The sequence below is a fragment of the Clarias gariepinus genome, chromosome 17, assembly GCF_024256425.1.
Source record: "Clarias gariepinus isolate MV-2021 ecotype Netherlands chromosome 17, CGAR_prim_01v2, whole genome shotgun sequence".
Classification (NCBI taxonomy): Eukaryota; Metazoa; Chordata; class Actinopteri; order Siluriformes; family Clariidae; genus Clarias; species Clarias gariepinus.
The window spans coordinates 12,704,127-12,729,765 of NC_071116.1; the positions used below are offsets into that span (position 1 = coordinate 12,704,127).

General features: G+C 36.9%; 1 protein-coding gene across 2 annotated transcripts in view; it reads right to left on the minus strand.

Moving 5' to 3' along the window:
- Nucleotides 1-1,997: 1,997 nt before the first annotated feature.
- rxfp2a (relaxin family peptide receptor 2a) overlaps nt 1,998-25,639 on the minus strand; it is an 86,419-nt gene continuing 62,777 nt past the window's right edge. For both annotated transcript variants that reach the window (XM_053516413.1, XM_053516412.1), the window contains exons 8-18: nt 22,782-22,853; nt 21,732-21,806; nt 12,934-13,005; nt 8,711-8,782; nt 8,456-8,527; nt 8,302-8,373; nt 8,125-8,196; nt 7,801-8,030; nt 6,042-6,452; nt 3,710-3,928; nt 1,998-2,861 (exon numbers count right to left, since the gene is read on the minus strand). In XM_053516413.1, coding sequence (XP_053372388.1) covers nt 2,596-2,861; nt 3,710-3,928; nt 6,042-6,452; nt 7,801-8,030; nt 8,125-8,196; nt 8,302-8,373; nt 8,456-8,527; nt 8,711-8,782; nt 12,934-13,005; nt 21,732-21,806; nt 22,782-22,853 — 1,633 coding nt within the window. In that variant the 3' untranslated portion in view covers nt 1,998-2,595. The remainder of the gene's footprint in view (nt 2,862-3,709; nt 3,929-6,041; nt 6,453-7,800; nt 8,031-8,124; nt 8,197-8,301; nt 8,374-8,455; nt 8,528-8,710; nt 8,783-12,933; nt 13,006-21,731; nt 21,807-22,781; nt 22,854-25,639) is intronic.

Genomic DNA, 25,639 nt, shown 5'->3' on the forward strand with positions numbered 1-25,639 from the left:
TCTCCTCGGACAGGCTCCAGGCCCGAGTGACCCTGTACAGAATATGTGGTATAGAAGATGAATGAATGAATAAATTAACCTCGAAATAATATATTCTAATATATTTTAATATTTTGAGGTATTGGATTTTTGATTTTCATCACATGCAGGCTATAATCATCAAAATGAAAACAGAAAAGGTTAAAATATTTTACTTTGCATGTACTGAATGGACTCTATGTGTGTGTGTGCACACTGCTTAGTTCTCCAGGCACCAGATGTTAGATATATAATGAACGCTGGTTGAAGAGACCAAATTTTTGCATAGGGGCCCAACAGACTGGATAAATCTCTCTGTAAAATGGGCCAATGCATTCTTTCATATCTTATTTTAAATTTACTTTAGAACTAATGAAACTCACTAGGTCAAAAATACACCTGTTGAGAACAATGACCTGGGTACACACCCTGGATGGGACACCAGTCCATCAATGGACACCATACACACATATACAAACCTAGAGGCAATTTAGCATAGCCAATACATGTGGGGGAGAACATGTGACACTGAACAGACAGTAACCTGAGCTCAGAATCATCGGGTACCCTGGAGCTGTAAGAAGGTGATGTACGGGCTGCTTCCTGGGTTTAAAGAGTAATGTACTTCTTTTGACATTAAGGACGTTCATGAAGTGCTTTATTGATAAAAGAATGTTTATTTACACAATGCTGGATGGTAGTAAGTACATTTTTATGGCTAAATCTTGTAGTGGAAAGATGCCTATTGCGATTTCAAAGAATCTGGTTCATTGTAATCATCGCTGACCCTGGCAAACCATAAAAATCACTTTACACTGGTGACCTGACAAGCAAAGGCATTCCAATACAAAGCTAATGAGAGACTAAAAAGATGATTAGCTGGAAAGCTGGCAAACAAAGAACAAAAAAAACAACAACACATAAAACAAAGTATAAGTAAAGTCGCACAGAATGACACAATGACATTTCATTACTTTAACCAATACCCTGTATTTTTAAAATTGTTTATGCCTATGTATTACAGCGGCTAAAAATGACTTAGGAAAAGGTGTAGATCAAAAGTGCAAAGCTAAAATAAATCCGTATCTGTGCAGAGGGATTAGAGGATATTAACATCAATTAACATCTATGTTAACCAGTTGCATTCTTCCTGTGTTATAAATACATTCAACACTTGCACTTCCTGTACATTCATGAACAGTTCAGTATATTGAATGAGATGATTGTTGCATTTTCATGAGAAATTTGACTCAGAAATAATGCATATGTGTAAAAGAAAAAAAAACCTTTAAAGGTCCTTCTTTTTTGTTTTAAAAAAATTGAGGAAGTAATTTAATAGCATTAATTTTAGATTTTAAATAACCTACTGACACCAAAATTATTATTCTTATTAGTTTTAAACTATGCTGGCAAGTAACATTAGCCGCATTGTTGGGAACATCAAATAGTAAACTGTGCCATCTACAAACATTTTTTATTGACAGCGGTGGTCAGGTGTATAAGGAATGGACAGGAAAAATGTTGCCATTTAGGACGAGTGTGTTCAGATAGTGTATGCAACATCTACAAATATCTGGGGTGTTTAGTGTTCAAGATGGGACAGGGTCACCTCTATTTCCTGAGAAGACTCAGGTCCTTTGTGTTTGCAGGCCACGTCTTAATGTGTTTTATCAGTCTGTTGTGGCCAGTGTGATTTTTTTATCCTGTGGTGTGCTGGGGCAATTGTGTGGCTGTGGGAAATGCCAATAGGCTTAATAAGATACTCAGGAAAGTAGGCTCGGTCATCGTGCCCAGGTTGGACTCACTAGAGAATGAGTGACTCAATGACAATGACTCTTACACACTCATGCATTTTTAACAAAACAAAAGTGCACATTCAATAATAGACTGATGAAGTTCATGCGAGGTTGTTTATACCTGCAATGAGTCTTTGGAGGGCAGAGGTATTGTTGACCTCCTTGTTGCTGATGAGAAGTGAATTGCCACTGTATACAGTATATGTTTATTCTCGCAGGTGCTGGACAATCTTACACACAGTATGCCAAATATTTGCACAAATATCTTCTTAAGACGTACTACTTCCTGGTACAAGTGTATATATAATACATTTCTGTACTTGGTTTATTTTATTGTATTATATTCTCATTTGTTTTTGTTTCCCCCAAAGTACATGTGTATTTTTTTTCTGTTATTTTGTGCTGCTGCAGAGCTGCAATTTCCCTCAGGATTAATAAAGATTTAACTTACAGTATCTTATCTTAAATAATCTCCTTTTTACACTAGAAAATGAAGCATTTTTCCATTCATGATTGAATAAAAGATGTTATAGAAGCATCAGTCTTTCTACTAACCAGTTTCTTTAGCTCTAGCTTGAAGATGCTTATGTGTGAGGTTTTTCTCTTTCGCTTTGAGAAATTCTGCATTCATTCTCCTAACTGAGACAAAATAATCTAGAGCCCTGCTGTTGTATAGGGCCCACATCAAAACCATAATTCCCCTCTTGCGCCTTTTGGTGTACATACTTCAATTTAAATATGAACTGAGTATTAGTGATGAGTTCAGCACTTTTCTGTTCCATCAGCCATACTGGGCATCCATGTCTGGATAGGACATCTGTGACAGTTTGCCTTTTGAATGGAAGAACCCCTGCCTGGAGGGTTCCATGTAGATTGTGGTGCTGGTTAGGCTCTTGCGGTCCTTCATTAATGATGACCTGCGTTGCCAGCGGCACAGTAACAGCTCCACCTGCTCCCTGAAGAAGCTGGTGGTCAGAGTGTAGAGAATGGGATTCAAGGCGCTGTTGATGGGCAGGATGAAGATCACTACCCATGAATTTATAGTGCCTGCATGACATGAACACACTTAATTAACGAATACATTTTTTTAAAGGAAAACATACACTGATCATAAGCCATTAACATTAAAACCAGGGCAGCTCTGGCCCCTTGGGTTGAGGTTCCACAGAACCTCTAGGGGATGTGATGGTGGGGCCTCCATAGATCAGACTTGTTTGTCTGGCACATTGCGAAGATGTTTGATCAGATTGGGATCTGAGGAATTTGGAGGCTGGGTCAACAACCATGCACAACCAACAAATATGCACAGTCACACACCCAGTCATATGCTACACTCAAGGACAAACAGCCTACATTGCACATCTTTGGACTGTGGAAAAAAAAAACTAGGGGAAACTCATCAAGCGAGACAGGGAAAACATCCAAACTCCATATACACAGACTGGAGGCAAGAGGCAGCGTCATTGTTAGCGTCTGGTTAGCGTCATTAACTAATAACCAGTCTTCAATTTAGGCCCAGATTGCTACAGTAGCTTTGTACAACAAATACCTTATTGCTAATAAATTTTAAAATGATTTTAACTATTCCAGTCACACACACACAGCAAATGGAGCATTGCTCTTCTGATACAAACATTCAATTTAAAATGAAGCAAGATTTAAGAGTTCATTAAAATAGTTATTGCTCATTTTAGTATTTGGCCTCCATTCTACATTCCTCCAGATGAACATGGTTAATAATTTCATCAGCCTAATGCTAAATTGCATTAAATTCAGTGAAAATCATCCAAACGAAAACCCATTATTACATGGGAATGAGGATATCAGCTAAATATCAGCTTTGTGGGTATGTATTGTACGGTAAAAATAAAATTAACTGTAGTATTTTTACATGCCTGGTATCTCCATCTTCAGGAGGGAAAGTATTTTGACCAGGAATATTGGAATCCAGCAGAGGGCATCAGAGAACACAATGAAGAAAAAGCGATTGGCCACAGTCACATCTTTGTGTAAGCGAGTACGCACATCTGTGGAGTTGATACCAGTTTTGTAGATGGAGTAGAACATACTGGAGTAGCAGAAGACAATGACCAGGAAAGCCAGCAGGTTCAGTCCTGTGAACAGAGGATGGTATGATGAATTGCTCAATACACACTCAATAATAATTGCACAATACATTAACACACATGGTAGTTTTATTTCTGACCATTTTATTGAACTACAGTACCAGTCAAAAGTTTTCTTTATTTTTATTGTTTTCCATATTGTATATTAATACTGTAGAACCTGAAATTATGACAAAACAAACAGGGCTACTGGTTGGTCTAAAGCACATTAAGAGGGCAAATTAAATAAAACATTCCAGGCGAGTACTTCGTGAATCTGTTGAGAGAATGTGATGAGTGTGCAAAGCTGTCATCAAAGCTAAACGTAGCTACTTTGGACAATCTAAAATATAATGAATATTCTGGGTTGTTTAACACTTTTTTGTATATTAAATAATGTCATGTGGTATTTTATAGTTTGGATGTCTTTTTGTACAGTATTTATGTACAATGTTGACAGTCCTTAAAAAAGAACAAAAAACTTGTCAGTGTATAAATCTATTATTGTATCTAGAATCTGATGTTTATAAACTATATCTAGAACTTGATTAAAAAAAAAAAAACTCTAATAACAAGTCTCCTAGGTTTATGGATTTTATATATATATATTGATTTGATTCTATTCATTTTTAGAGTTTTTAGTGATGTCTGTCAGGCTTGACTGAGTCTCTGGTTTTGGACCATAAATAATTTGGACAGCACCATGTTCAATTTATAACGATCACCAAAACTGCATAGAAATCCTCTCTACCAGTTGTTGACTCCAACTACACTACAGTGTAAATAAAGTTTGCAAGACCTCCAAAAGCTTTTGGTTTTCTATCCAATGACTATTCAGTACTAATAGTTCATTGTTTGGTGTTATTTAATACTAATAGGAAAATGTACAATAACTAAACCCATTTTAGATAGCCATGCAATACATATTTATGCATTAATATTAAAGCCAAATAAAAATAGTTATAGATTTTATACTGTTTTAACTGTTAAAGACATTTGTGTGATTTATGAAGTGTAACAATAATGGGGAGAAATAATGTGAAAATCAATAGGAGAAAAAATAAATAGGCACTGCATGGATATGTATTGGCTGAAATGGAACTAATATGTTACACATTTTTCCATCTTTATAGTTTGCAACCAAATATGTAACAATAAGTACTCAACAGACATTTTATTGAAAACACAATGGTTCTGTTTTTTTGCACAATAGCGCAGATAGTCACTGCAGCAAGACCTTCAGTATTACAGTACCTTCTATTACAGTATGTAATAGAAAGGCATATACAGTTGATATTTAAACGGTGTCCTAATATCGATTAACCAATAGAAATAGAGACACTACCACTTTCATGTTTGAAAGCATAAGGAAATACAGAAATAAATAAATAGATCTTTTTTTATAGGAGGGGCATTTAAGTCAAGCTTAAGTCTGTCTAAGTCTGAAATTTCAGTCAAGTCTGAAATTTCTTGTAAATGAGGGTGTAAAGGCCATTTACAGAAGACTTCAAGAACAGTCAGGTGATGAGACTCTTAGCCACAGTACATTTCACTGGTGCAAAAGTGTTAAAGAAAAGTGATGAATGACGATCCTGGCCAAGGTGGCTCGGAGCTCACTGCAGTCATTCCTGTGAACATTCAGCAAATGGAACACCTGACCCTTGAAAATCAATGGATAACTTGTCATCAACTTGTCGAAGAGACAAATCTCTGTCTGCGTGAACTGTACATACTGTACACTCATTCACAAACACTCTTTTTTTACAGGAACTCGAAAAGCCACACATCACCTGCCCTGTTCTGACCACACTCCAAGATATTTTCACATGTTTGGGCTATTAAGGAGTTTCTGGGAGGCCAGAGTTTCAGAAATGAAAGCAGGCATTACGATCATGGCTCCAGCATACCGAGAAAACTTGGTGAAAACTAGTGAAATGCTGGGATAAGTGCATTAGTGTGTCAGGGAATAGAGAAATAGAGAAATAATGTAGTTTTTTACTCTCAAAATTGTGTTGTGTTATTCTGCACAATTAAAAGTCAAAATATGTGTGCATTTGTTTGAAGCACACATATATTATATGTATATATTATTACTTAACATTAAAATAAAAAATAAAAATACCAAGGAATATTCCTGTTGAGTATGCCTTAGCAATGGGCTTCTCCAGCCTATCAGAATGCAGGGGGAAACAGACTCCATTGCGTCCATAGTAGTTGCCGAAAAGGTCGTCACTGAGCAGCGGAACACCAGCTATAAGCAATCCTAACATCCAAATGGAGACCAGCACCACACCAGTCTGCAGCTTTCCAGGTCGCAGATGACTAAAGGGAAACACAATGACCAGAAACTTCTCCAGGGTCAGGTAAGTGAGGAGGAGTACAGACACCTCGGAAGACAGCATGGCCATGAAGCCGATGGTGCTGCATTCCAGGCTCTCCATCCACAGCAATGCATTGCGATTGTATTCGCCGCGGAACTTCACATCAAATATACCCAAAAAGAACAAATAGACACCCATCAGACAGTCTGCACCTACAGGGAACATACACATATACAGCAGAACATAAACATAAATAATGGTAAGTCAAATTATGTGAGAATATAATTAGGCAATTTTAAAAAAGGGCCTAAATGTTATATTTTGATGTCAATATGCTGTTTGAACCTGCCTATATTCAATATTTATTTGCTTAGTAATTGTTTCCATATATTTTTTTCTTTACCGTATATGTACTCTACAGTAGATGTACATGTTACTTTCATATGTCTGTAAAATGCAGCATTAACACCTTAAGGGTTCCTGGTTCAATCCTGAGCTTTCCATTTTGTGTTCCTGTGGATTTCTTACAGGTTTCTTCCTACCTTCCCAAAACATGCCAATAGATTGATTCACTGCATATCCAACTGATCAGGACAAAGCAGATAAGGAGGATGAAAAAATGAATGTCCATAAAGAATATTTTGGGGCACGGTGGCATAGTGGTTTGGGACACTGTCGCCCTGCACATGGGTTCGATTCCCACGTCTGGTTCACATTCACCTTGTGCTTGGTGGAATTTCTCTGGGTTTACCAGTTTCCTTCCCAGACCAAAAACATGCAGATTAGGCTTATTGGCCTTTTCAATTTGCTCGTAGTGTATGAATGTGTGATGAATGTTGACCAGAGGTACTACCACGGTTGTAAAAAAATGGATCACCATTGGCCTTCACAGTCCCCAGTTGGGCTTAAGAGGTTCCTGGATGGATTGATGGATAAAGGATATTTAGTTCATTTGAAACGCCTAGGAGAAAAAGGCCAAGTGAAATGTAAGTTTCTAAGCTAGGGGACATTTTAATTCTCATTCGAGGGGGTTCAGTTGTTTGGAATTGATAACATTATGTTAATATGAGTGACTGGCTGCACATAATATAAACCACAGCTAATAACCGCTCTGGTTATTACCTCCATGCTTTAAAAAAGTCAGAACAAAATATTGCCTGAACCCGAGCAGCTCATATCTCACAGGACAAGATATCCCTTTTACACAGATCACAAACACAACCACACACATAATAAAAAAAATATCCAGCTACAATTATTTCATAATGTGAATATTTTCCATCACATCTTTTTCACTTATCTTACTGGTGTCCAGGTCTCTGTGCCAAATGTTCCCTTTCATCACTCTTCTACCACTATTCAAACAAAGTCATTTTTACTATCTCTTTTGTGTGACTTTAAATCTGATGACGGTAACTGTGAGCGAGGCAATTGATTTTGTGACATCACCACAGATACTTAACCTAACAACTGTTTGGCAGTTAGATGTGGGTATGTGTTTTTCAGTAACTGGATGAGTGGTAGATGGCGTGTGTGTTGATTTGTGTAATGTAAACTTACAGCACAGGACTTTGATGCACACTGCATGCAGGTTGTTCTCTGCACGAATGCATGAACGCATTCCAATAACAAAAAGATTTCCAAAGCAGGTAAAGAAGGCCATGACCCAGACTGACACTCTTAGGATCCCATTGGCCAATAGATCTTCAAATGATGAGATCCCATCTGTGTTGGGTTTGCACTTGCGCACATGCGGTGCATAGGAACAGTATTGAAAATCCTTAAAGTATCTGCACAGGAGAAGATTGAGGGTGATTAATAAGAATACATACACACACTAGACAAATAACACAGCATTTACAAATAGGGAACTACAGCACATACATATAAGACAGTCTGTCCATTGGAAGGAACATCTTCGTTTGTATATTTGGAATCTCAATGTCCTCCAATCCCCTGCAAAACACAGCTTGATATCCCTAATTGTGCAGATATTAAATATAACCATGTTGCACAATGGGTTTTTTTTTTTTTAAAAAACAAGTGTGGTTGTTTACTTACAAAGACTCAAGCTGAACCAGATGAACAAAATGTCCAGCATGAATATGAAGCAAAGGATTGTGGGATATATTTCTGATAAAGAAAACAAAAGCATATTTTTCTTATTATATGCAACTTTCTACACCTTTAACAGTAGATAAAGAAATGAACTCACAGTTTCAATAGTGATTTAGAATTTTTAAAAATGTTGGTGGGCAGGTCTGCAATCCTGTTGCAGGACAAGTCCCTACATAGAAAGAAAAGAAAAGGAACAAAGGAAATGATGTAAAAAGCAGCATGTGCCTGTGGAAAATCCCACAAACTGATAAACTGATTTTGGATAGGGTAAAAATTAAGGTACTGTTTTGTTAATATAAACCAGAGGTGCATTGCTTTAACTTCTCCGGAAGGCACACTTTCATATACTCACAGCTCTGCCAGGGCTCCGAGTGACTGAAAAGTGTTTTCAGGAAGAGTCCTGATTTTGTTGTCACGCAATGATCTAAAAGCAGAAAAAGTCCGTTATAAAACAAAATGTATACGTTTTTCAAGAAATACATGCGTCAATTGGCCAATAAAAAAAGAAATAGCTAGTGCGCATCTATGCTTCCTAATAAAGGTTCTGTTAAGGTTTGGTCAAATTGGTTAAGGAGCAGGTGTGGATAGATGTGACAACAATGTATGACAAAACCGGCAAGAGATGATGGATAGTGATCCCTATGTGTTGCTTATGCTTTGCAGGCAGGGAATTTAACCCAAGGATCTTTTAACACACACAGTGAAATTACTAGGATACTGATCCCTATGTGGCGCCTATGTTTTGGGACACAACTAGCCATGACTAATGACACTCAGAACACTGAATCTGTAATAATCTTTTTTAGATTTCTAAACAGCCAACATTGGGCTATAGTAAACACCTTGTATTTTATCTCCAGGGCACAACGACCTGATGTGCACACAAACACTCGCACGCACTTACTCACAGAAACAGTCACGGTGCTCTTTCATTTACTGAGGACTTGTGACAAAAAAAAAATAGTTTCTCATCCAAAGCACCACACAATGCATCTTTTCAACAAGAAACTGATCTAATCTTGCAGAAAAAAAACAACAAAAAACATAGCTCCTTACCTCATGTACAAACAATAACCATTTACTATATATACTGTAGTCAGCCAAAAAATATATACACAGAAAATAAATATTGTTTAAGGTATATTCTATAGTTATGTATATTATATTAATATAATTAATATAATAATATTATCATATATAAGAATATGTAACATATAACAATAAATTTTGGAGGAATATATATATATATATATATATATATATATATATATATATATATATATATATATATACATACATATATACATACTCAATATTTCCTGAAGTAAGTATAAATAAAATTTTTGTTTATATGGTATATTGTCATGGTGTGCGCCTGTGATGGGCGTGCGCCCAAATCTATTGTTCCTCGTTCACTCCGTAGGCTCCCTAGATTTTTTCGGGTATGCAAAGGGACGCCTATTCGGGCCGGCTGGCAATAATTAACGCTGATAGGATCTCGCGCTTGCTCTGCATTATAAAAGCAAGGTGCGGAGTTTAGTCCAGGAAGAACGTAACACAGTGGAGCATGCGAGTGGGGCGATGTGACAGGAATTCCGCCCTTTGATCTCTGCGGTGAGGACAGCTCGGAAAAGAACTGCGAGTGCTCCCGCGGCACCTTCACTCCTACGCCGGTTCGCTTTTACTTCAAGTTTTTTTTTTTCTGTCATTAATTAATTCCCTACCATGCTTGAATTGGAATTCTTTCAATATGTTGTTTTCTTTTTTTTTTTTCCATTTTGCTTGAAAATCAGGATTACTCAGCAAGTCAAGGTCCTCAGTTGAGCCGCTATATAATAACTCAAAGAGACTCAAAGCTTTATTGAGATTAAGTTCCCTCCTATATTCCATTATCTTTTGACTTAGTGGGTTAAATTTTGTTAATTCATTAAGGATATTTGCTCCAATATGCTCCAGTGCTTTTGATTTTGGTTCTACTTTAATCAAAGGTTCTAAATGACATATCTCTTTCTATCTATCTATCTATCTATATATATATATATATACATATACAGTACAGTGTGAAAAACTATTTGCCTCCTTCCTGATTTCTTATTCTTTTGCATGTTCGTCACACAAAATGTTTCTGATCATCAAACACATTTAACTATTAGTCAAAGATAACACAAGTAAACACAAAATGCAGTTTTTAAATGATGGTTTTTATTATTTAGGGAGAAAAAAAATCCAAACCTACATGGCCCTGTGTGAAAAAGTAATTGCCCCCTGAACCTAATAACTCGTTGGGCCACCCTTAGCAGCAATAACTGCAATCAAGCGTTTGCGATAACTTGCAACGAGTCTTTTACAGCGCTCTGGAGGAATTTTGGCCCACTCATCTTTGCAGAATTGTTGTAATTCAGCTTTATTTTAGGGTTTTCTAGCATGAACCGCCTTTTTAAGGTCATGCCACAACATCTCAATAGGATTCAGGTCAGGACTTTGACTAGGCCACTCCAAAGTCTTCATTTTGTTTGTCTTCAGCCATTCAGAGGTGGATTTGCTGGTGTGTTTTGGGTCATTGTCCTGCTGCAGCACCCAAGATCTCTTCAGCTTGAGTTGACTAACAGATGGCCGGACATTCTCCTTCAGGATTGTTTGGTAGACAGTAGAATTCATGGTTCCATCTATCACAGCAAGCCTTCCAGGTCCTGAAGCAGCAAAACAACCCCAGACCATCACACTACCACCACCATACAGTATTTTACTGTTGGTATGATGTTCTTTTTCTGAAATGCTGTGTTACTTTTACGGCAGATGTAACGGGACACGCACCTACCAAAAAGTTCAACTTTTGTCTCGTCGGTCCACAAGGTATTTTCCCAAAAGTCTTGGCAATCATTGAGATGTTTTTTAGCAAAATTGAAACGAGCCTTAATGATTTTTTTGCTTAAAAGTGGTTTGCGCCTTGGAAATCTGCCATGCAGGCCGTTTTTGCCCAGTCTCTTTCTTATGGTGGAGTCGTGAACACTGACCTTAATTGAGGCAAGTGAGGCCTGCAGTTCTTTAGATGTTGTCCTGGGGTCTTTTGTGGCCTCTCGGATGAGTTGTCTCTGTGCTCTTGTGGTAATTTTTGGTCGGCCGGCCACTCCTGGGAAGGTTCACCACTGTTCCATGTTTTTGCCATTTGTGGATAATGGCTCTCAATGTGGTTCGCTGGAGTCCCAAAGCTTTAGAAATGGCTTTATAACCTTTACCAGACTAATAGATCTCAATTACTTTTGTTCTCATTTGTTCCTGAATTTCTTTGGATCTTGGCATGATGTCTAGCTTTTGAGGTGCTTTTGGTCTACTTCTCTGTGTCAGGTAGCTCCTAATTAAGTGATTTCTTGACACCTAAACAGGTGTGGCAGTAATCAGGCCTGGGGATGACTACAGAAATTGAACTCAGGTGTGATAAACCACAGTTAAGTTATTTTTTAACAAGGGAGGCAACCACTTTTTCACATAGGGCCATGTAGGTTTGGATTTTTTTTCTCCCTAAATAATAAAAAACATCATTTAAAAACAGCATTTTGTGTTCAATTATGTTATCTTTGACTAATAGTTAAATGTGTTTGATGATCAGAAATATTTTGTGTGACAAACATGCAAAAGAATAAGAAATCAGGAAGGGGGCAAATAGTTTTTCGCACCACTGTGTGTGTGTGTATATGTATGTATGTATGTATATATATATATATATATATATATATATATATATATATATATATATATATATATATATAATTTTTATTTTTTTTTTTTTTTTCAATTCTTGACAGTACTACTGTATATTGCCTAAAGGCAGGAAGAATAAACTATTAAGGTGGTGGATAGTCCTGGAAATTCTGTAAGTTTCTTTTTATGCCTCTTATTCTCTATGTACACATATTCCACTAGAGAATTGCCCAAGGTAATTAACTGTTTTGGAGTTGATTTACAGAAAAGCATGAAATGAAAGGTCGTTTGCTATGTAGGGTGTACAATCCCTTTTTCCCCCCTAAGTAGTGCCTCTTTAAAGAGAGATTTACTGTAGCTGCCCGCCGCCACCGCTTGTCACCCTGTGCCCGCACGCCAGTGGGGCACTGGCCACCAGACCTGCACGTGCACATTCCTCCCTTTCTTTCCATCCTCCCTTCTTTAACCAACACTAAATCTTTGTGAAAGAGAACCATACCGGCCTATATTCACCCATAAAAATGACAAAAAAGCAGCAGTACATAGAGCAAATGTCAGAGAAAAAAAAAACCTTTCCGTGTAATCTCTAGAGAAAGTTGTGTTAGAAGATCAACAGTTTCCGAAACATTTAAACCAGCAGAGCTGGCATTCAAAATTTTAAATATAAAGATCAACTGAAGCTCTTGAGCTGTACATGCATGAACTAATGCATGATCTTACTGCTGCTACATGATGAGCAGGTGTATATTGAAGTGGACGGTAATTGGAATTTGACCATCCATTAGCATCATAACACCAGCAAACCTTAAGCTTGATGCCAAGCATTTTCAGATAGTTGCCAAATATCACAATGTACAAAGCCATTAAAGAACTTACAGTACTGTGAGCTCACTACAGGTCATCAGAGTGGAGGGGTTTAGCATCTTGATGTGGTTCTCAGCAAAATCCCTAAGTAGAGAGAAATGGAGTAGAAATACAATAAAAACAAAGCATTACACTGTGGTGGTTGTTCTGATAGAGTTGGATTTGTTACTGTGATGATGTGAAAGCACAACCCGCTTGAAAGATAGATTATATGGTCCTGGCAGAAGACTTAGTACCATCTGTGTTGGCACTAAGTGAGTAAACGGCTTTTCTAGTACTATATATATTAAAGCGATCTGATCAACATAAATAAATAAATAAAATATTATTAAATATAAATATCATTTAGCGAAGAGAGAGAAAAGCAGGCAACTAACAAAATACAGTATAGTAACTGATGCCAAGCTCTACCATCTTCGATCTCCATTGAGCTCTATTCACATTATCTCACAGGTCATGCTGTCCTACCATGATGATGATCATGATGACCATGGACAATGTGGATTACTATTTCGGTCTAAAGCAAAGCCATTATTGTATAGGCACAATATTTCAATGGCATCTGCATTCCAATTTTTCTCTTGTTTTTATTCTTGTCAGCAGCTATGCTTTTCTGGGTCAGGGATAGGATTTCGGAAACAACGAGCAAGAAGCAAATTGACTACTTGTGCAAATTTACTGCAGGAGTATTGCATTACTCAAAACTTAAAAACCATCGTGAATTTTCAAATTTCCACCGTTTGTGTTTTCAAATAGCTTACAAGCTTAATTAATGGCCCTGTTTACTTTTTTATATTTCATAACCCTGCAATTAAGTACATAAGTTAATTATATGAACTAAACACACAACTATCAAAACATCACAACCACTTATTTATCAAAACATTATTCATTCTCTTCTAATGAGAACAAGCAGAGTACGATTAGCAAAATTAATAAATAAACAACCCCCTGTAGCGATGAACATGGCTCACAAAAAGAGAGAGCAGTCAATGGATGGCATTCCAGAGCTCCTCTCCCAGCATACATGTCGCCATCCCAATAATCTTATTTGATCTGCGATCATAAAGGAGCGTCTGTAAAGCAAAGCTGCAGGAAACTTTACAAAGCATAAGACCAGATGCTTTAAAGTAAACCCCAAAACCAAGGGTATTAATCGGCGAACCGGTAAACAAAGCGGACATTTTTACAGCTTCATCCCGAGTTGGGGAGGGAACCACCAAGTCACACTTTGACACTTTTATTGACTTCCAGAGCACATGCCTTTCACTGAACAAAGGCATACGACATGGACACTACTGTAAACCATCTTTAAAGTGTGCCAGTAGGGAAAAATGTATTTACATATATTTACTCAGTATCTTTTATTCCTGTGTGTATCTTTGATTATTCTGCAGAACTTAAGTTGTAATCAGCATTTACAAACCCCTTTTATTAGATAAAGGAAAGAATGAGTGGGTAAGATACAGTATGTAATGTTTGATATCAATCTAAAGCTGGCTTAATTCAACAAATGTTAAACATGGGAAATTGGTAGCATGAACAAGGCTCATGCAAAATTACTTTATAAAAGGTATTAAAAACTTCAACCGGATTGGCCCCATATGATGGCCGAAAGGCATAAGGTACTGGGCTAAGGTATGCACAAAAGGGGGAACCATTTTAATGTGAACACAATGCCCAATGCATTTTTCAGCATTAATATGTAATTTTTATCTCTGGGTCAGAGGTGTATTGGATATTTAATGATTCGGGTTAATTTGATTAACAGAATCAAAATTTATAATGTATACTTTATCGACTACCCGTCAGCATCAAAACATTATTTGTGGCTACCACATCCGATTGGACCAATCACCCGTGGGACGGACTGACCCCAAAGGGACAAAAACCTTAAGGAAGTCTACAACTCTCAGTCAAGTTAACATCTACTACTTCAACCTTCAACATCTTCCAAGCAGCACGGGCTTCCGCGTTGCTGGCGTCACTCGCTTTTCAAGAACCGGACTTCGAACCGAACTCAACCGGACTTCGTGCCAGAACTCCAAAGTCTAGCAACGGGGCAACCAACGCCTTACCCAAGGCAAACCAACGAATGAGAATAAAACGTAACGCAAGTAAACAAAGAAAGCTGCATACTTTGCTGAAATTTGTGCTAGTTTCATAACTAAACTGTAAGATTAAACCCAAGACTCTGCTCTTGTGACTTTTGATGATCTAATTAACAGTACTATAATAACTTCATTAATATTCACCTTCCAAACTGTTTGTATGTATGTGTGTGCGTTTAAGAAGCGTAGTTTCTTGTATCGTAGATTAGTCAAATAAATTCTCATTTCTTTAAAAAGAACTGTTGTCTTGGTCATGTATTTTAAAGTCTAAACATTTGCCCAGATCTTAAGTTACTTGCTCATAATTGCTAAATACAGTACTAGACTTTGTGTTAAATACTAGATTTACATTTACGCATTTGGCAGACACTCTTATCCAGAGCGACTTACATTTTTATCGCATTACACATCTGAGCAGTTGGGGGTTAAGAGCCTTGCTCAAGGGCCCAACTTGGTGGTTGTGGGATTTGAACCTGGGATCTTCCAAACTGTAGTTCAATGGCCCCACTAGATGTTGTGTTAGTTGGCTGGACGGGTAGTCGATAAAGTATACATTATAAATTTTGATTCCGTTAATCAAATTAACCAGAATCATTAAAGATCCAATACACCTCTGACCCAGAGATAAAAAATTACATATTAATGCTGAAAAATGCATTGGGCATTGTGTCCACTTGTACTACTTTTATTGGTGGAGAATGCAACGGTCAAGCGTTTTCATTATTATGAAAACCCTACACCTCTAACAACCTTTGCATTACAATAGGTGCACTAAGTGATACAAATTGATATTGTAGTAAGCTTCTTTTCTTTTATTCTTGTAATATATCCACTTTGATTAACAGTGCTGTGATCAGTAGCACAACACATAAAAGTGTTTCCATTTGTAGAACAGGTTCAGTCACACCCTTAGTCAGTATATCAGGAAAATTGTTATCTGGATTAAAATAAGGAAACTACAGAGAGTGAGGCAGATAGTGTTCCCCTGACACACATACATGCACACACACTAATGTTCACATTTATTTACCCCATTAGTCTAGCAGGTCATCTCTGTACCTTTCTTCTTCCCAAAAGCAGCTCGTTTATTGTGACTATCCTCCTGGAAATCTAGGCAAGGTCACTTTGACCAAATACTACACGGGGGAAAAAGAACTCCTACAAGAGCTCTCTGAAATGATAAAGCCATAGCTGTCTCTGTCTCTAACTCACACCTGAAGATGTAAGTAACAAAAGAAGAAGCAGACATAATGGACACCTGAGTTCTTTCAGCCTTGGACATACCAGACAGGGTTCCACTTTTGCTCACATGTGTCTTTGATAAAATGGCAACTCGGACTGTTAGGAGGCCATGAAACACACCGCCACACAGTATCCTCTTTTTAAATTTTCCAAGCAGACATGACCATTTATCATGTCCTTGGATGCAGAGCCTGACATTTAGACTGACATCCTGTGGGACACATGCTTCCTGTGGGAATGAGGCAAAAACTATTAATTACATCAGTTGCAATGCAGATGTTGTAGCTGTTCCATTTTTATTTAGCCTAAAACTTGTTTTCCTGAGGCAATGTATACGCAATACAATATTGAACAGAGTTAAAAGATTTTATAGGTTGTAAAGAACTTAGGACTTTAGGAGGTCATATTTCAAGAAATCTAAAGCTATTTCAATAAAAAAACATCCTAACAGGGCATATTATATCTTAACATAGGACCCCATATTTGATATCACCTTCACAATTCTTGCATCCATTGAACTTGTGAGTTTTTGGACAGTTTCTGCTTGAATTTCTTGCAGGATGTCATAATAGCCTCCCAGAGCTGCTGTTTTGATGCGAACTGCCTCCCACCCTCAAAGATCTTTTGCTTGAGGATGCTCCAAAGGTTTTTAATGGGTTTGAGATAAGGGGAGGATGGTGACCACATCATGAGTTTCTCATCTTTAATTCCCATAGCAGCCAATAACACAGAGGTATTCTTTGCAACATGAGATGGTGCATTGTCGTGCATTAAGATGATTTTGTTATGGAAGGCATGGTTCTGCTTTTTGTACCATGGAAGAAAGTGGTCAGTCAATATACTTTGCAGAGGTCATTTTCACACCTTCAGGGACCCTAAAGGGGCCTACCAGCTCTCTCCCCATGATTCCGGCCCAAAACATGACTCCGGCACTCCTTGTTGACGTCGCAGCCTTATTGGGACATGGTGGCCACCCACCAACCATCCACTACTCTATCCATCTGGACCATCCAGGGTTGCACGACACTTATCAGTAAACAAGACTGTTTAAAAACTTGTCTTCATGTATGCCAGGGCCCACTGGAACCGTTTCTGCTTGTGAGCATTAATTGGGGGTGGCTGAATAGTAGGTTTATGCACAACTGCAAGCCTTTAAAGGATCCTACACCTTGAGGTTTGCGGGACTCCAGAGGCACCAGCAGCTTCAAATACCTGTTTGCTTCTTTGTAATGGCATTTTAGCAGCTGCTCTCTTAATCTGATGAATTTGTCTTGCAGAAACCTTCTTCTTTCTGCCTTTATCTGCACGAACCTGTCTGTGCACTGAATCAGCCACAAATGTCTTCACAGTACGAAGATCACGCTTAAGTTTCATGAAATATCCAATGTTTTATACCTTGTCCAAGGCATTGCAATATTTGACTGCTTAATAATGTGGAACAACCTTCTTTAGTACTTTTCCTTTAATTGGGCTTATCTGGGAAACTAATTATCACACGTGTCTGAGATTTATTTCAGTGATCCAAAGAGCTCTGAGACACAACACCATCCATGAGTTTAATTTAAAAACTAAACATTTAGTGTTTAATGACGCTTACATCCAATTTGCATAATAATTTGGAACGCGGTATATATATATATATATATATATATATATATATATATATATATATTATATATATATATATATACACACACATACACAGTGGTGTGAAAAAGTATTTCAGTATCCTGATTTCTTATTCTTTTGCATTTTTGTCACACAAAATGTTTCTGATCATCAAACACATTTAACTATTAGACAAAGATAACACAAGTAAACACAAAATGCAGTTTTTAAATGATGTTTTTTTTTTTATTTAGGGAGAAAAAAAATCCAAACCTACATGGCCCTGTGTGAAAAAGTAACCTGAGTGCCCCCTGAACCTAATAACTCGTTGGGCCACCCTTAGCAGCAATAACTGCAATCAAGCGTTTGCTATAACTTGCAACAAGTCTTTTACAGCGCTCTGGAGGAATTTTGGCCCACTCATCTTTGCAGAATTGTTGTAATTCAGCTTTATTTGAGGGTTTTCTAGCATGAACCGCCTTTTTAAGGTCATGCCACAACATCTTAATAGGATTCAGGTCAGGACTTTGACTAGGCCACTCCAAAGTCTTCATTTTGTTTTTCTTCAGCCATTCAGAGGTGGATTTGCTGGTGTGTTTTGGGTCATTGTCCTGCTGCAGCACCCAAGATCGCTTCAGCTTGAGTTGACGAACAGATGGCCGGACATTCTCCTTCAGGATTTTTTGGTAGACAGTAGAATTCATGGTTCCATCTATCACAGCAAGCCTTCCAGGTCCTGAAGCAGCAAAACAACCCCAGACCATCACACTACCACCACCATATTTTACTGTTTGTCTGATGTTCTTTTTCTGAAATGCTGTGTTACTTTTACGGCAGATGTAACGGGACACGCACCTTTCAAAAAGTTCAACTTTTGTCTCGTCGGTCCACAAGGTATTTTCCCAAAAGTCTTGGCAATCATTGAGATGTTTTTTAGCAAAATTGAGACGAGCCTTAATGTTCTTTCTGCTTAAAAGTGGTTTGCGCCTGGAAATCTTCCATGCAGGCCGTTTTTGCCCAGTCTCTTTCTTATGGTGGAGTCGTGAACACTGACCTTAATTGAGGCAAGTGAGGCCTGCAGTTCTTTAGATGTTGTCCTGGGGTCTTGTGTGGCCTCTCGGATGAGTTGTCTCTGCGCTCTTGGGGTAATTTTGGTCGGCCGACCACTCCTGGAAAGGTTCACCACTGTTCCATGTTTTTGCCATTTGTGGATAATGGCTCTCACTGTGGTTCGCTGGAGTCCCAAAGCTTTAGAAATGACTTTATAACCTTTACCAGACTGATAGATCTCAATTACTTTTGTTCTCATTTGTTCCTGAATTTCTTTGGATCTTGGCATGATGTCTAGCTTTTGAGGTGCTTTTGGTCTAGTTCTCTGTGTCAGGTAGCTCCTATTTAAGTGATTTCTCGATTGAAACAGGTGTGGCAGTAATCAGGCCTGGAGGTGACTACAGAAATTGAACTGAAAGTGTGATAAACCACAGTTAAGTTATTTTTTAAAAAGGGGGGCAATCACTTTTTCACACAGGGCCATGTAGGTTTGGATTTTTTTTTCTCCCTTAATAACATAAACCTTCATTTAAAAACTGCATTTTGTGTTCAATTATGTTATCTTTGACTAATAGTTAACGGTTTTTGATGAGCAGAAACATTTAAGTGTCACAAACATGCAAAAGAATAAGAAATTAGGAAGGGGGCAAATAGTTTTTCACACCACTGTATGTATATATATATATATATATATATATATATATATATATATATATATATATATATATATATATAAAAGCCTTATGAAGTTATTATTATTTAATAAATGCCCTGTCATGGTACTTTATTAAAAGTGTAAAAAATTAATAAAATTTATATAGCACTTTAATATAGCATGAAAACAACAACCATCAGGATTACCTAAGTGCTTCAAAATGTAAACAAAATATATGAAAAAACATAAAAACAAACATTAAAAAAATCATTACACATATTAAGAACAGCACAAACAAAAACAGTAAAATCATAACAGTAAAACCAGTAAAACCCCACCACTCTGTGTTAAAAGACAGGAAGAAGAGATAAGTTTTCAATTTACTGAATTTTGATGACCTACTATATGTGGGCAACTGTGTACACAAACCAGTTCACTTAAATATGCTGAGGCTAAGCCATTAAATTTTTAATCAGTCTCTAAAACTCACTGGAAGCCGATAAAGAGCTTGAAGGACAAGAGTAATATGTCATCGATTTGAAATACTGTATTTGTTAAAAACCAAACAGTAGTGTTTTGTACAAGTTGAAGGCGATGGAGGGAAGATTGACCGACGGCATAATAAAAAGCATTACAGTAGTCCATTCTTGAGGTTATAATAGCATGGATTGCTGTCCCCATGTCCCTCTGGCCAAGAAAGGGTTTGACCTTGGCTAATAAGCAAAGTTAAAAGAAGTTAGACTACAGACTGCAGCATTGATATGTTCATCAAAACCGAGATCAGTATCAAAAATCATTTCAAGTTTCCTGACTGGATTAGTTGACAGACGTACCGAATTTAGGGGGTGGAGGTCCGTAGTAGTACAGTATGACCACCATGGATTTATTTTCGTTCAAAAGTAAAAGGTTGTGTCTTTTCACTTTTATAGGCAACCATGCGTTTTTAATATGTACGTACAGTATTGCACAACTCTAAACTGGAGGCAACAACCTTTTCTTACTCGTCACCTTGGAAGCTTAACACCAAACCTCTTGGTTGATTGACAAGCACACAAAAAAAGAACACCATTGTGTAATTACCTCTTAGATTCCATGAAATCACACTTTTCTCTCTTTTAAGATGAACCAGACAAATGTAGTGAAAAGAATAAAGCAATTCAACATATCAAATTGCTGCTATTAAATAGGAACATGAGGACAAGCGATTCTATTCTTCCGGGGGTATTTTTTGTCTGTACTTGTGTTTCCCTTAAGCCTCATTACAGCAGTTTCTATGAGTAAACTCTCAGTAAGAATGATATATCTTTGCATTTTGTTCCAAATCGAATGAAGAAAGCCATACGCCGTCTTCCCAAACAAGAAGTGTTTTGCCCCCCCCATTGGATTCTGTCATATTACTGAATGTACTTACTTGTACTGTATGATAAAAAAAAAAAAAAAATCAAGAACAGCAACACAAAACACCTGACACTAAAGATTTGAGACAGATCCTGCAGCCCAAACTCTTTAACATAATTATACAGCATACAAAAAACTTGTAGCAAGCTTGCCACAATATAATTACACTTTTTGCATTTGTGAAAAGGGACATCTCTCAAAAAACAAATCAGTATCTTAACATTCAGAGAACATGTCAGAGTGCTCAGGTTGGCTTTAAGCCAAACGTGGGTTATATTCAGGCATAACCGGAATATGCAAATTAAAATGAGCTTTTTGAGTGCTAGCCAATGTCAAGTGTTTTTCGTTTCCCCTACAGTATGTCATATGTGTGTGCCCTGAGAGCAGTTAGTCTAAAGTAATCATGGTTTTATGATATGACATACAACTGGTTAAACTGGTGAAAATAAAACAATTCTTTTTACAAAATATTTGTTCAAAAGTTTAAATAACCTTAAACAAAATGGATTTAAGGGAAAATAGTAAGCTTTTAAATTATGCATTCGATAGCTGTTATGTACAGATACAGTATGTTTAAGCAAAGAACATGCTAGGAGAGGCAGCAGAGTTAGCAGTGTAATACATTTACATATTTAGTGGTGTATTACACAGACAAAGAGTTTTTTTTTAAGTTCACTTGCTTCCCCTGCATGTTGAAGGTGGTCAGTAAACAGGAAAAATGACTTGTTGAGGATTATAATACTCACACCCAGCTGAGTAGAGGCATGTAGTCGCAGAGGCTTAGCTCAGACAGCTGTACCAGGGATGTGTTCACCATGGACCTGAGAGAAACACGCGGTGTTAAATCAATCTACATCAGCCTTAGCAACAAGAAATACTAAATGCAGACTATTTTCCTTCACATTATGAACGTACGGTATTTTCATATATTTTCCCGTAGACTAAACTTTTTACAATCTTTTACATACGTAAACTTCCACCCATCACATCAAGAGTGCAAAATAAAAAAAAACACACCGTTTTATATCAGTATATATAATACCTAGATATTAAAAAGGTTGATAACTTCAAAAAAATTAAACAAATAAAAATTTAGTGGCATGGCTGTATTTTGAGATGAAAAGAAATATATGAATCTGAAATGATTGATAGTTCTGCCCCATTCCCAAAAGCTCACTGCGGTAATGTTAGCCAGTGCTCAAATCTCCACTTAAAAAAGATGCATTTAGGCCAAACACTTCTAACTTTGAACACTTTGGTCTTATAACTGGTCTTATTTGTTTAGAATGGACACATGGACACATTCAAACAGATCAACAGTGATCACAGTTTCTATAAGAAACACTAAAAAAATACCAACAGCAACATTATACACGCGCACGCACGCGCACACACACGCACGCACACACTCAAAATTTCTCTTGTGGTTGGCAGGTCATATAAAAATAAGACTTATTCTTGTGCTGTTCTATTTTATTAGTCACTTTATAATAGGCAATAAAAAGAAGGCGATGACTTGGCCTGTTCACGCTGCAGTAGTCAGAGTATAGATATATCATCAACACATCTGCAGTGGTGTTAGGAAGTTGCGCAGTTCTTAAGCAGCATGTACTATTCAGTTTGAATCTCAAAGCCGGTGAAATTAATCATCCCCATTTAATGGAGGTAATGATGCAATATTCAACAATAATAAACCAATGTAGTGTGAAAGTACACCTCAGGAATCCAACTAATTAAAACTTGATGTGATAAACAAATATTGATCTGGTGAAAGTATTGAGCTGATGTTTACTTACAGAAATATTAATGACTTGAGACCGATGAAAATATCGTAGGAGATGCTCCTCAGAGGGTTGTGGTCCAGGACTCTGAAAAGAAAAAGTTTTACAACTTTAACCAGCAAATATACCATTTTGTCTTCTGTCATTTTCATTGGAGTTCTCAGACAGAACTTAAAAACCCCTCAAAGATGTATACAGCATATTCTGTATAGATTGCAGCTTACACAAAATATTATACAATGAATTGTTTTCAAAACCTACAGTCTTACAGAAAAGTTCTTTAAGGAGTTTTTATTATTAAAAGGGGTTGTTAATAATATTTTGTATAAACTTTAGTGCATATAGCATACAGTAAGTAATAAGCTGATCAGCTTCAATGCAATTAGCCCATTAAAAATCACTTGTACCACTTCAGCGCTGTTATTTCAGTGGTGAAAATATTAACTAATCGCCCCCCAAAAAATTCAGTTTAGTTTTTCTAATTAATATCCATTGGTTTGCAAATGTTTGTTTACATTGAGCAAGTAGTTTATTGGTAGCTTATTTTAAATTAGATTGTTAAATCTGACACAACTGTTCATAACATCGCTTTTATTTTAATTTTACTTACGGTGCAAGTAAATTCTCTTAAGTCCAATAAATTCTGTCCTGCCAGTTTTGCATGATAAAAATATGTTGTAATATATATATATATATATATATATATATATATATATATATATATATATATATATATATATTATTATATTATAACGATTAGGTAGGGTGTGCCAATCTACAGTATGCCAGGGGTCATTTTAATGCATTAATTCTGCATCTCAATTCTGGTATTGTACATGCCCTCACCTCAGACTGCTGTAGATACGTTTCCTATAACGACCCGCAATTTATCTTACAGTCGCGCTTCTAATTGCTACTGTTTATTAGTGCCACGGTTTCTGAAATTTGAGACAAACTGGTTTTAAACTTCTTACAGGAAGAATAAACATACATTGATCTGACCATGCATCTTTGCCTGTTTAATTTTCATATTCTACTGTATATAGTGAAATAGTGTGTGGTGAAAAAAAAGAGAGCTGGTACCATTTCGGATGGATTATTTTTTCACATTACAAAGTGTTTTATTCCTCTTTTTCCCATGCGAGTAACTAGCTAATTCTTATCATTTTAATGTCTTTAGGAACAACATGCTGTGCTCATTTTTATTCACTTCCATTATAGTCCATTCTTTCACCAGACTCTCTCTTACTCTCTTGAAATTTATCGGGTTACGTCATGTTCCTGAGACTTTCCCTGGCAGAAACTTAGATGTTTCCATGGCTATAATACTTGGATTTTAAATAACCTCACATTTCTTAATGCCATCCTTTTATTAGCCTCAGAATATTTTACAATATTATCATAAACTATAATTTATACACTTGTTTATATATAATTTTCTCCTCCCCTGGAAAAAACTACATATTTTACTTTTTAGAGTGAAAAAACTAACACATCTAGTGTTTTATAATTTGCCTTTAAAATAAAAATGTTTGACAACAAGGTTTGACAAAAATGGCAAAAAATGAAGCAAGTTTAACGAGCACTGTTTTCTGAAGAAGAACTACTGTAGATACTAGGTACAAATGAGAGATATGTCTCCGGTTCTCCTTTGCAGCTTCAGGGGGACTTTTCTCCTGAAACTTTTGATCATATTTTGACAGACTTAAACACGGGCTCACACTTTCTATAAGTGCTGAACGATTCTGTGACAGGATTTGAAGTTCATGTTCAAAAAGTGAAGGAGAAGAGGGAGACCATGCCTTGTTTGGAAAAGTTGTCAGTCCAGTGAGTTTCCTTTGCAACATGCAAAAACGTTTGGTGAAAGTAACAAGTCTATTGGCAAGTAATGTTTCTCAAAGGAGGAGCAAAAAGTGCATACAATAGAGAACACTTCTCTTAGTGAGACCTTTTTGGTGGCCTTGAAGCAGAAAATAACTTGAAAAAAAAAAAAAAAAGAAAACCCAGAGGAATACAGTAGGTTATAAATAACATTGCACAAGATGACATTCTTCCAAATCAGTGGTGTTTTAATCATGCAAAAGTTGGATATGGGAGCAAGAGCTAATCTCATTACTAAAAAGGATGTATGCATCATGAGGTACAAGCCACAGAGGAAAACTGTACAATTGGACACCTGGGTGACAGATTGACGCTAATGGCACATGCACAAGGTGCTCAAAAAATAAAATCAAATAATCTTTGTGTTTGTTTCTGTGGGCTTTGACTCAAATGAGGGGGATACAACCTATAAACAATTAGGCCTAGTAAAAAGGTGTATAGTATCCTGTTCTGTGATGCACAGGTCAGCACAGCAGCTATATTGTGGTGTTTTGCTCACTTATTTAAAAGACTTACACAAACATTAGCATACATCAAAAATATACACAGCCACTGACCCATGCCCTACAGTATGTTCCAGCACATCTTTGGAGCAAGCTGAATAGAGCTATTGGGAGTTACAAAAAAAGGTTGAATAACCCACAGAATAAGTTTATTCAGTGGTGTGTGTCAAATCAGATAATAGTGATCTTACAGTTTTCAGAATCTCAATGCAAATATCAAGAGGGGACGTTATCAGATCTCTACATGAGATGAAATAGTAAGTGAGATAGCTGGTGCAAAGTATTTCAGCAAAGTGGATGCCTCATAGGGTTTTTGGCAGTTAAACCTGCATAAAGTACAAAGTACTACAACTTTAATACACTATTTGGTGGTGATTCCTTCTTTTGGGATTGCTCAGTGCCAGAGATGTTCCACAGACCTACAGAGCACATCATTAAAGAGGGAGTGTTTGTCTTTGTGGGAGATAAAGAGTTATGTTCAACACTATA